This window comes from Caloenas nicobarica, chromosome 6 (genome assembly GCF_036013445.1).
Source record: "Caloenas nicobarica isolate bCalNic1 chromosome 6, bCalNic1.hap1, whole genome shotgun sequence".
Classification (NCBI taxonomy): Eukaryota; Metazoa; Chordata; class Aves; order Columbiformes; family Columbidae; genus Caloenas; species Caloenas nicobarica.
In genome coordinates this window covers 21,528,907-21,541,974 of record NC_088250.1, presented here as the reverse complement: position 1 = coordinate 21,541,974, position 13,068 = coordinate 21,528,907, and the positions used below count along the sequence as shown (strand labels likewise).

The following is a 13,068-nucleotide window of genomic DNA, read 5'->3' as shown; positions in this document are numbered from 1 at the left end:
AATATTGGTGAGCATATCTTCTGTTTGTGTTGCAGGTCTTGGCCACATTTGGGTTAGTTGCTTTCCCTTGGAGAGGGCTCTTCCTCACCCCTATTCTTTTTACCATCACCCCTTCCAAACCTGGGCTACAGTGAGAAAACCTGCTGCCTTTGCAATGGCAGAAGGCTTTTATGCATGGATACTGCAGAGAACACTTTGTCTTTTCCCAGGAAGTGGTCCTGCCAGAAGACATCCGCTAGCTGGTTCTTACTACTGTGTCCCAGATGATTCAAAGGATGGGGCAGAGACATCCCAGCTGGATGCAGCTATCTGATAATGGAAAAGCAGTATAGCTTATATGGCATTCCTCCCATCATGGGACACTGGGAATGCACCATACCACCCTGCTGAGGGGCGGGAAAAGGGTGGAGGGCTGCAACTCTCTTCTAGTTCCATCTTCCACCACCTCCCTGTTCCTTTCTCCACTCTATCAAGTAGTTTGTTCCCTAAATGAGAGTGGAAAAACTGAGGAGGGCTACTTTATCACTGGAGGCAGCGGGAAAACATGACAGCTCTGTCACATGGGGGACAGTGGTGCAGTGGTTAACATCACCCGACCTCTAGGCAGCTGCAGAGTTCATTTGTTCACTATTACGCATTGCCAACACAGAAAAAATATCTTAAAGAAAAACAGTCATTATACTTCTGCTGCTCTTGGCTACTACCTCACTCCTGACATTAGAAGAACTGGGAACTGTCAGAATAAGTAGTTGATGTAGTTGTTGATAAGTGTTGTTGAGTTTTAAAGTGCAAAGTCGTTAGCTTATTGATATATCAAGTGAAATTACAGTCCATATTGAAAATTCAAGAGTGTTTGGTTGAAGAACATGTTTATATTTCTTCTGGAGAATGTTTTTTGCAGTCAGAAAGCTTTTTGTAGGCACAGAACAATGTTGTTTGAAGAAATAGGGAGCTGTTATTTATTAGACGAATATGTGCTCGGATTCTATTTTTTGCCAGAGAAATTGTTCACAGTGACCTACATTTGGCATTTATTCTTCATAAAAAGAACACCACAGAAACTCAAAGATACCACTGGGCAGCGAGTAAAGGCAAATGAAATCCACTTCAACTACTGAAAAATCTGCAGATGTTAACGAGTATTATGCAGGCACAACTGTGAACAGGGAGCCATCTAGAGTTGGCATATTTACCTCGCAGCTGCCTTCAGCCTGTAAAGAGGAACAACTAAGAAAAGGAGCAAGCCTTAAGCTCTACTTTTCTCCTGTTTGTCCAGATTAAGAAGGTTTCTCCATCTACCTTGGGTCCCTTTCTAAAGGTAGGTGCTTGTACCTTCTTTAGCAGAAGATTAAGCAAGGCTCGCTCTTTTCTTTTAAAGGCCAAGCAAAGCAAAGTGTGCCCCTAATGTAATTTTCCTTTCTGGGAAGTGAGAGAGGGTTCAAACCTACATCTTCAGCCTCATGGAACTGTGCACTGGCAGCCAAGTTATAGATCACTCCGAAAGGACTGGGCACAGGAGAAGGGGAGGACAAGCTGGCAAAAAAAACCCACCCCAAACCCCAGCAAAAAATCCCATTTAGTAACAGACAAGACACGAAAGATAAATAGCTGTGGCTTAACAGTTATGGCACTCATTTCAAAGATGGGGGAGATAATCAGCCTGCCCGTGCTCCCAGAAACATAGCTGTATTTTATATTAGAAAATGTTTGTCAAATGCCTAGTTATTGGCACTCTGTTGTGTTTGGAAGGAAGTACAAAATGTTCTCTGTAGCACATGTTGTTTCTAGATTACTTACTCAGAAATTCGGGTGTTCAGTTCTCCTACAGATGTACAGTCAAACCAGCCTATATCCATTCGCATTACTTTCCTGAAATAAGCTTTCCTGATTTTCTGTATCTGACGAGCTGCAGCCATAACCCAAAGGCAGATCTGGGAAAAGCATAATGTGGCTGATAAATTGCAGTAAAAAGTCTTTCTACTCCCAATGAATGGGAAAAAGCAATTTGGCTAAAATGGGAAAGAGCAATTTCGCTATTGAGAAGCTTACTATTTAGGTGAAATATATTCTAGCTACACAGACACAATAGTTGTTTTATGCCCTTGATCTTCAAATAATCTAACAATTTTATAAAGCTTTTGGATCAGGGATTTGTCTCAGTTCTGATAGGCTGAGAGAAAATGCAAGTTGAATTACTTGTGCCACATGAATTACATGAATGTCATTCAGATAATTTTTATTCCATCTACAGCTGTAAGTACTATAGGGATGACATCCATCCTACCTCAGCAAAAGTCTGTGATAGTTTTCAGGAAGGAGAATGACAAGTGACTTTTGCAATTATAAAAAAGTTTCAAAAGCAGTGGACTCTTTAGTGGATTATGCAGGAGTCATCCAAGGTTGTGGCTTATCTCAGTCAGAAGGACTGAACCATTATTACAGAATATGTAGGATGTGATTCTTCTCCAACGCTAGTTTTACACCAGTATTACTCTGTAATATCTCTGTAATAGAAACACAGGGCTCACCACAGTTGAGATGCCTACTGGGAATCTGCAAGCCCTTCAGCTGTTATTTTGGGAGGGCATGTGGATTCCATAGTAACCACACTTGAGCAAGTATTTCTTTTGATGAGAAAGGAGCAGCATGCATTCATCTCACTGGGCAAAACACCTGTCCATGTACAAAGGTATGCATGCACAAATGCAAGGAGGTCTCAGATTGCCAGAACTAGCCTGTTTCAGCCAATAGAATGAGAACGGAAAGTGTCTGCTCAAATGGACAGCTGAATAAGCAGTTTTAACATAATTATCATACATTTAATTATTTAGTGATTTAAACTTTGAAATCAAAATAGGGAGCAAAATACTGACTTGGAGGTATCCTAACACAAGTACGGCACAACCAATCCCTGCATAGTAACCTGCAAACTTCGTCATTTCTTGTTCAATGTCCAAGAGCCTGAAAAAATTAAAAAAAAAAAAAAGAAAGAAAGAAAGAGTTAGCAATAGTGTTTCAAATTCCTTGTAGATTTCTAATCTGGCATTTCTTCAACTTAGTCATGTCATCTGGCAAGTCAGCTTGTTTTGGTAACAGAGGCATTGTTTCCCACTCCTGAGGCTGTTGCTGGCAGCAGCTGGTTTGCTTGCTGTGCCTGTTGCGCAGGGGCAGGGTGCTGGCAGGTACCAGAAATGCTCTGCGGCCTGGAGCATCTCTGCAGCCTCTGAGAAACCCCACCAGGCTGCGTGCTCTGAAACAGCACAGGTGAGAGGGTGTTTCAAGGCAGAGCTGCCCAGCAAGTTTTTGTTAGATGTTGAATTAGCTTGGTTTATGTGATTATACCAATTAGTAACACTCAGATTTAAACAACGATTTACAAAGAGAAATGAGGGCTGCTAAAGTCAATTCAAGTATTACTTTGTACCATAAGCTTGCTAATCTGAAATCATCAGTTCTTTCAGCTCGAGTATTACTCCTAATATCAGTGAAGGCCATTGAGTTGCTGCTATTGCATTTAGATTACTTTGAAATAGGCGTTTCAGGTTGTTATCATTTATGCTTTTAGACAACTTTTAAAAAACATCCTGCAGACAGCAAATTTTATTCTGTTTACCCAGAATTTGGTAGACTGAAATTTTAAGCCAAAAGGGAACACTATGCACCTGACATGATCTCTTGCAAAAAACTATCATGGAAACAGCTCAGGTGCCTGACACAGATATCCAGTACCACTTTTAATGCCTTAATTTATCCTGCCTGGTGCACTGTTGCTGCTTCAGAGGAACAGAGGTCTGCAGTGAATTCTGTATTCTATCTGCCAGACCCATCTCAGCGGGCCGGCTTGGACAGCCTGGAGCAAGTAATTTGGCCCCAGTCACCTACATCTAGGAATGTGAATCTCTTCTCATGTGCTCTGAATTTCAGAGACCTTTAAACAAGTAACTTCTAATTCTAATTAAATATCTAATTAAATGTCACTCAGAGATTAGAAAACTCTTGGAATGATGCACTGAAAAATGAGCCTTAGTAAAGGTTACCTGTTCAAATTTGGCTTTGACAGATATCTGTATCTGAATGAATCATCTAGACTCCATTTATTAGAGTTAATGGAAAGAAACAGGCACTCTTATAGGGCAGTTCATCTGACCCACCTTAGACATCTCCCATAAGCAAAGATGAATTGCATCCTAGAAGCACTCATTTCTCTTCAATGACCAAAGTTTAGTTAACTTGCTCGGAAGTCAGCAGGCACCTGTAGGTACCTAAGTCCTAATCAAAATGACCATAAGTCATTCTTACCTACAGTGTTATCAAAGAAAACAGATTAATGAACTCAGATGTGTAGCAGATACATCTGTTACCACAAGAATCATCATCAAAGAACATCCTCACTGACATTGATAGGTGAAAGACCAAAACCCAAGATGACCTTCTTTCCCTCAGGATAGTATCTCCAGCTCAGAAACAAGACTCTGTAACAAGAACCATGCCCCTTTTCTGCCTTATGGACTGAAAATGTAAGGTTTAAAGGCTGACGTGGACCTTTACCAGCAATACATTCAGCAAGCCACAATAACAAAGGAAAAGAAACAAATACATCTACTACTTACCCACATCTTATTGTGGCGTTCTTTTCATTCTGATGGATAGTACCATTAATCCACACTATAGTGTTATTTACACATGTCTTGCCTGGGGCTTCAAGCTCTTGCATTTCAATGTCGTATTCAATAAACGTGTCTGCCATTGCACCAAGCACAAGCAACACAGCTGGCTGGGCTGCTCCATGAACGATAGCACAGAAACTACCAACAACCATCATTAAAATTTCCATAGGTGAAGAAAACCGAAACTAAAGAGACAGGAAAAACAGATGGTCTCTGCTGAGAGGCAGTCTACATGCTAGTTGTATACTGATAAATCATTAATCCGATACAAAATCATTCTTTCTAAATTTCAGAATTATCTTCAATACAGAAAGAATATCTCTCTCTCCAATCTAATGTAATTGCACCTGTGATTACAGCCTCATAAATTATTATGAGCTCCCCTCTAGCTGACAGCAGAATCTGACCATTTGAATGAATATATTATATAACATTAATAGCTCAATATCATTCCACATTATCATCATTTCAGAAACTAGCTAAAAGATTAAGAATAGTAATTATAATTCATATATATAGTCAGCTTTGCAGATTTCCTGTGAGGACAGAGAGAGAGGAAAGGGAGGACAAATCCTCAGGGCATTATGCAGAGCCTCTAAATCGAGTTAGCCAATTTCTCAAGTCTGGGGTGCAGTGGCAGAAAGCCAACTAAATGTCTCAGAGCAAGTTCTCATGGTTAATACTTGAACACATGTTGGCTGAGCCAGGCAATTGTGCATTGGCTCTTAATCTGTGAGAAATGTACAGAAATATGATACAGTATGCAGTAAAAAAAAAAAGGACTGAGCTAAGTCCTATTACCTTACATTTGCCATGGGCTAAGAGCATGCACGCATGCAGCTGAAGACTCAGCTAAGATACAGCGACTTCAGTTACCTTTGTCATGATTGTGTGAAGTCTGATTCTCAGGCTGAAGTAATGTGTAAATATATAGCTCAAACTGTCCGTATAGAATATCAGTACCAAACGCTGTATATTTTGAAATAGGAGTATAAAGAGGAATCATAGCCTGCTGAAGAACCTGTCCAGGTTCTGTAGGTGCTATAATGTGTCTAAGAGAAGTAAGGGTGAGGATTTTGAGCACATATGTAAAAGGGACACTATGGCAGAGACAAGAAAAAGGGAAAAAAAGTTAGTAATCAGAAAAGAGAAACAAAAGGTCTTTCTACAAACATCAGAAGAAAACTGTAGCACTATCAGAGTTTTGCAAACCTTGCTCATAAGAAGTCTAGAAATTCCCTTGAGTAAAAATGAAACCAAAAAACCACAGAAAATACACAGATATGTGACATCTAATCTCAGCACATCTGATGCAAACACACCGTGTTTACGAATTGCACTTTAGGAATTAAACATCTGTGCAAAACAGGCTACAGAATTCAAACCCCTCTGCTTGACAGACATAGCCCTCTGTGTGGACAGACTGTTCTCTCCACCCAACTAAAGGCTGAGATACTTAGGCAGGTAGAGTACAAGCCACATGGATGTAACTAGACTAGTCCAGTACCACCGTCTTACTCTGAACACATTACAGGCTAACTGCCTAGACTGTATGCAAAACAGAAATAATAAAACCTCTTAGCTGCATGCTGCTGGGTTGGACATCCCCCTACTACATTAATTTTAAAATTTAGATGCACTCTATGGGATTCCAGGAACCATCAAAAGCTAGACATACCACACAGTATTGTGCATTCTCAAGTTTCTGCAGTTACCAATGGAGCAATTACAAGGGATCTAAATTATCTGCTAAATATCACACAAAATATTTTTGGCAGAAGTAAGAATGAACCAAGGTCATGTAGATCCCTGCTGTACATCTTAACTCTTTTCCCCATATCTACCTGTAGGTTCGATATAATGTGTTTAATAGATGCAAATATCAATAATCGATACCAAGCTGACATAATGACAAAGGTTTATATTAAATTCCCATTGACTTTAATGGCAGGATTTAATGCCAAATGGTTTAATCCTTAAAAGTTTGGCTTAGTCACAGCTATTCCCCAGAACAACCATATAGATTATTGCCACTTATTCTGCAGCACACTACACATAAAATATTTATGGTCATTGATTTCATTACCAGCTGAAAGAAGCCAACACGAATGCTGTTTTCTTTCTTGTCTGATGACCTTCAAGAACAGAAAACATAAAATTATAAACTTGTATTTTAGTACATATTTTGTTCTATATGCAAACATAGTACACTGAATTGGACTTAACTCACTTTTCGCTTTTCTTCTCTGTAAAAGGTTCCTCATATGTATGGAAATTCCTAGCAAAAAGGATAAGATTTTACATTATTTTTGTATTCTCTTGGTTCCTTTTCTGAAATTACATTTTATTTGAGATATTTTGCCCAGAATTTTGAGAGACAAGCTGTTTCTTTCAGAGTTTGTTGGAACCAGTGATTTTAAATTTCAGACAGTGGCTAGAACAGAGGTTAGGTTAAAATGATCTGGAGGCTTATGCTTTGTTTCATAAGCAGCTCCTCAAAACACTGTTGCTATAATGTAGATTGTGGGTTCTCTGAGGTCAGGGAAAAAACTACCAACCAAATGGTTTGCTCATCCTTTCTTTAAGACAGAGAAAGGTCCTGTTCCCATTCCCTCTTTATTGTCTGTATGTTCATCTGTCCATAGTAGCAGTAGAACCTCTCACCCTACCATACAGGTTTCTTTCAGTGCTCACACTACGTGTTGCTATTCTGTATGATCAGTTAAATTCTAAAGGACTAGCTGCACCATTATGGATGAGATGCGTGTTATAGCAAGTAATCATCAGCTGTGTACATTCAGCGATCAATAAGCAGGGATTTTCAATTAGGATTTTTAAAAAAATGAAATAAATGAATTCAAGCTATATTTGTCATGAACAGTTTTCAGAAATCAGATCCTACACAGCCTGAAGGAATATTTATGTATGTAGTAGGTAGGACCATGTATGTGTTACACGTGAAAGTCCAACACAACTTGGCTTTCAAGATATATGTGAGGACCATGGTAGACCTTGAACACTGGGCTGGTGCTCTCTGAGATGGGCAACCTGACAAAGACAAAAATTAAGATACGCTCTTGCTTCCTCAGTCTAGCAGCCGTTCTTAGACTGTGTACACTGTGTCAGAAAGAGCTGGCACAAATTACAGCACCCATAAGGTTGTCCTGTCCCAAGATCTAGGAAGAGGAAGGCTCTTAACCCCATTCAAACCTCAGATTATAGCTGAAGGTCAAGGTCTCTGTATCATTTCAGCTTTTAAGTGTCTAGAATTGTACATATAAATCTTAATATCTGAGCTCAAATGAAGTGCGCTAATTCCTTTTATTTTAGTCTCACACCTAAGTTTTAAGAGAAATTAATTGGGATCAATTAAAATTCCTGAAAAACTCATTTCTCAAACTCAAAAACTGAAGAAAGATAAATTTGAGTATCAAAAACATTTTCAGAAGAAAGACCATATTTTTCTGCCATTACTCTATGTTTTTAAAGGTTTCTAAGACTGTTTTGGTCTACCTCTGTCTGTTTTATCAAGCAAGCCAGTTCAAGTCCTAGAGAACAGCTTTTCATAAAATACCATATATTTTATAAATGCATCCATTTGATCCGATGACATTAACTTCTTTGAATATTCCAAGAAATATTGATTGTTCTGTTTGTGTACATGACTTACTCTGATTTCTTGAAGCTGTTACCTGTCAGGGAAAATAAATGCACAGTCTAGTTAATAATTATTGTTCAAGTACATAACCTCTGGAGACATGTGAAACATAAACAATAGAACCCCATGGGACCTGATCATTCCTGAGTTATAAGCATCTTATTCCCACTGATACATCTAGCCAGGGACATGAACTGACATGGGTCCAAAAATTCCTTGGTAAGTTTATATCAATTTATGCCTGCTTTCTCCTGATGAAGTAGTCTCAAGTTTTCAGTCCTCTAGATGAACAAATAGTTTTTACTAAATACATTATTCAGGATGTTTGCCAAAAGTCAACTCATCAGTTGGCTACTGAGAGGAAAATGCGAGGAACAAGAGAGTCTGGTGAAATAGCTTTCCGAGTCATGCCAGTTTAGGTTTAGAGAGCAAAATAAGCATTCTCCAAAGTTGAAGAGGGAAACAAAGGTATATCAATGCTATGTAAGAGTGCGAGGAACTGCAGGCCAGCTCTTGTGGGCTGGAAGTTTTTAAGCAGGAGAATTTGGAATGACGGTATCTATACTTAATGTGAAAGAAATGGGTACTGCTACAATTGAAAAAGTAGAAAAATCGGGCAGAACATGATTTTATAGAAAATAAAAGAATGTAGGGGAGATGAAAGAATTTATTAACCCTGAAGAAAAAAGCTATAGTAAACTTCGAATGCTCAAAAAACTTTGAAAGAGGAATTAAGGCATTTAAGGCATTTAAGATAGAAATTTTACAAAAAGCCCAAAATCAAGGAAAAGTTGACGAACATTGCCAAGAATTTGAGGTTTTCCTGGTATTGTGAGAACACAGTAAAAGTTAAGCCTGAAGAAATCTGTTACTTGATTCAAATGATGAAACATCATACTCAGAAGGCTCCCAGCTAAAGCTGTCTCTTAACTACACATGTGGTCTTCAAGAGCTAAACCACAGAGGGCTAATTCTTACTAATATGTACAAAAGGTGGTCAATGAAACAAACCTCACTGGAGATTACAGAGCAGAAGAGATCAATCATCAGAATGCCAGTAAGGTTTTAAAGCAGTGAGATTTGCTTTGGGAAAGGTGCTCTAGCAGTTCAAACAAACTGTTCATTACATTAGGCAGAAAATACAGTGCATTTCCAAGGAAACTGAGAAACCAGAGGCAAACCCACCTGACAGGCAAAAAAAAACCCCAAAAAACAAAACCAAACCAACTGTGAAAAGAGGAATGGCTTTGGTTCCAATAGAAAGTCTTTTGCCAAAATCCCATGAGAAGTAAAGGTGGCAAGTGCGTAAGATAAATTAACAGATAAAAACCCAGCTCCCTAAACCACCTAGATAAATCTGGGCAGTCTTGGAGTTCTAAGTAAGGGGCTAGAAAAGATGAACAGTTTTCTGTCCCAGAAGTAGGGCATACCCCTTCGCCTATTCACTCCCTCTTCATGTCATTCTTCCTCCTTCTCCAGCAATATTAGACTCCACAATGCCCCATGCATTGAAACTGCCCTTAGTGAGCAGCCTAGGTGAGAAGCTTTAAAAGCAAAATGAAACACATTTGGGGAAGGGAGTGGGGAGATCAGTACTGCTTCAGCACGCAGATGACTGCTCATTCCAGCAGGATGCAGGGCAGTGTGCTGGGGCAGCGATGTACTGGGTTGAGAGCAGACTTTCAGGAAACATTCACACTGGTTTCTTTCACAGTCATGGAGCGGAGGTTGCTGCTGCTGTATTGCAGACTTCAAAATCAGCTGCAGAATGTAGCATGCCAGCTTTGAGTTTAAGAACACATTCAAGCTATTCAGAGAATAATTTCCTATGCTATCTTCTTACCAGCTGTAACAACAGATTTAAGGTTCCTAACAAAAACAGACCTTTGAATCTGTTGAACAAGAGATTGTCTAGTCTAGGAAAACAATCCTAGCAAAGTGAAAGAGATTTGATGAGGATGGTTAAAATCAAATGAATTGTCTGGCTAACACAGAGAGACAGAAGGTAGGAACATACACCTTCTGCACATGAAGCTCTTGTTCAGTTTCTAAGGTCAGAGCAAAAAATGCACATGTACTGTCTTCTAATGGAACAGCTGCTTTTATGTTTGTAGGTATCAGTCAATCTCTACAAAGATATCCACAATCAAGGCTTACTCCAAGCTCAGACTGAATACTCCAAACGTGTTCAGACTCCACAGTTATGCCCACAGTCCTATGAGACATCCTATTACAGATAAAGATTGGAAGGAAATCCCAAATCCAAACAATGAATGATAATAGATTTGAAATACAGACTTAGCATCAGTAAGCAACTACTAAGGTTTAAAAATAACGACACCACAGATCAAGTTATAGCTGGGACACTGTGCTGCTATATAGCAGGGAGAGAGGTTTGAAGAAGGGTGTCTTATTAAAAATCTGTCATAAGGTCTTGAAAAAGTTTGATTACTGTCACAAATTTCATTATATTCATGGTTATGTGAAGAATTCTGGTGCATGCCACAAATTTTAACAGAAGGTAGATGTGAGGTTCCCATGGAACAAAAGAGGCTGAGGCTGGACTGCCTTAAATCTGAGCTGTTGTCTAGGCATGGGGGAAAAAAAAAAAAAAAAATCACTGTATCTCCAGTCTAGTATGGTTTGCTTTGATTTCTTTTTGTTGGTGAAAACTAGTTCCATGAGAGAAGGACTGCCTTTCAACATGAGCCTCCAGTTTTCTGGAAGTAATAAAGTTTCAAATGAAATATTAATAAAACTGCGTAGTCTTTACCACTATCCAGCTTGGTTGTTCTAGCAATACGTCTGCTGAATTAAAAGAAAAGCAGCCATAGAAACTATGGAAAACAGAACTTCCCCCCTGCCTCCCAGTAAAGGCCCTTTACTTGTACAGCAAAGTGCTCAGTATAAAAACCTGGCTATATACTGTGGAACTTGTAGGTTGGTAAGTGAAGATTGTCCATCAGTCGGAATTGTTTTACGTAGTTTTTAACAGAAAAGCTGTTTTGCAGGCAGCACACCGAAAACAGCAGGTACCACAGAACTCGATATTTATTTCACAGACTATCTGCTTTGTATTATGTGTACTATTTGCTCCACTTAGGCCACCCACTGCCTATTTTACATGTTTTATAAAATAAGGAGCTGAAAGAAGAATAAATTTCTTACATTTGCCATCCAAGTCAAAAGCATAGTTATCCTCTCCCAACCTCTTGATGCTATGGAGAATAACAGGGTCAGACATGATGATCAGTTACTTAAATCAGAAGTCCTGAAGAGAAGGGAAAAAAAAATTAAAAAAGGAGAGTATCAGCATACATTTGGCTATGAACATAAAAAAAAATAGTACTTTAAACTCCTGCTTACCTCAGTTTTGCCCTTCTTATCCCAGGGCAATGCCACTGATTACAGCACAAGTTGTAACAGAATAGATATCCCAGACACAGTGAAACTACAGCGTAGAAAAACACCTCAGAGAAGCACGCCCAGCTCCCTCCTATGTGCAAGGCCTCCGAAAGACTTCAGCGCCTCTTGATCAAGAGAGGGCTGCTCCGCAGGGCTTTGCAGCCCACTGCAAACAGCCCATTAATAGCTGTATTAAAATAAACTGCTGCTTTTGTGCAGGTGACATCCATAGGCTATAGACTGAGATATTAATATGACAGATCCTGCCTCAGTTATGAGGGAGCAGCAAGCAGGAGATCTGCCCCTGACTTGTCCTGTCCTGGCTGGCAGCAGCGAGCAGGACCATGACGGGGGACAAGAGGGGTGGCCAAGGGGGACCCCAGAGCCACACCGACATCTGCAGCATCACCACCACCAGCTGCACTCCCACAGCTCTTGTCTGGGACTGGTTAGGTGGCAGACCTGCTCCTCTGGACAGGTTTATTCCTAACTATTCACAGTGACATGCTGAGCAGATGTCATACACAAGCAGAAATAAGGAGACAAAAGTCAACACTTTTTTCTTAAAGAAGCACTTTTGTGAGGCAAAATCTGCTCGTGACGCTAGTTTTGGCCAGCAGGCCTGGCATCCAAGATGGCGCCTGGGGGAAAGTGCTGCAAAGCCCTCCCCAAAACATTACCTTTTGTAACCAAAGTCATCTCATCCACACCTTTGTTTAATGTAATATATCCCAAAACATAGTTACTGTATTCCAGTCATTCAACATCAACATTTGTATGTTTATACTTCCATATAAACCTCCCATAACCTCTCATTTTAAGCATGTTACAACACATTCTGATACCAAAGCTTTAACATGTTTTACCCAAATAACACAAGAAGTCTTCTGTGTAAAAGGCACATTACCATACATTATTTGCGTTCCACCACTGGAATTCCCAGATGGCTGAGGTTTTACTTACTTAGCCCTGCAAAGGAACGACCTCTTTTCTGCTAAGAAGCCCTTCCACATGCAAGGAATTTCAGCTTGGCTCTGAAATTACTGGAGGATGAAGGAAACACACCCATTTCTAGATCAAAATGGAGCAACATAAGAGAAGCCAGTTCCATGGTTCAGGATGCATGTGTGACTTTCAATAGTTTCACTTCTTGTAAAGTCCCAACCTCTCATTTTTGTTAATTTTCCCTTCAAACTGGCCTTCAAGAACTCATAACTCCCAACCAAACCCTTCTCTTTCCTACCTTTTCTCCTGAATTTTATGTGTACGTCTCTGGCACACCACTGAATCATCAGTAAGTAAGGCTGGAAAGACCAAAGTCTCTTGATTAATTCCAAG

The 13,068-nt window shown here is 39.7% G+C and overlaps 1 protein-coding gene across 3 annotated transcripts in view; it reads right to left on the bottom strand.

Moving 5' to 3' along the window:
• ABCB11 (ATP binding cassette subfamily B member 11) overlaps positions 1–11,569 on the bottom strand; it is a 41,294-nt gene extending 29,725 nt beyond the window's left edge. Inside the window, exons 1-7 of one of the 3 annotated variants that reach the window (XM_065638300.1) lie at positions 11,494–11,569; positions 8,338–8,359; positions 6,898–6,945; positions 6,754–6,802; positions 4,611–4,852; positions 2,874–2,961; positions 1,798–1,931 (exon numbers count right to left, since the gene is read on the bottom strand). In XM_065638300.1, coding sequence (XP_065494372.1) covers positions 1,798–1,931; positions 2,874–2,961; positions 4,611–4,852; positions 6,754–6,802; positions 6,898–6,945; positions 8,338–8,359; positions 11,494–11,569 — 659 coding nt within the window. The remainder of the gene's footprint in view (positions 1–1,797; positions 1,932–2,873; positions 2,962–4,610; positions 4,853–6,753; positions 6,803–6,897; positions 6,946–8,337; positions 8,360–11,493) is intronic. The other 2 variants (XM_065638301.1, XM_065638302.1) reach the window with 2 other exon arrangements.
• Between the last annotated feature and the right edge of the window lie 1,499 nt (positions 11,570–13,068).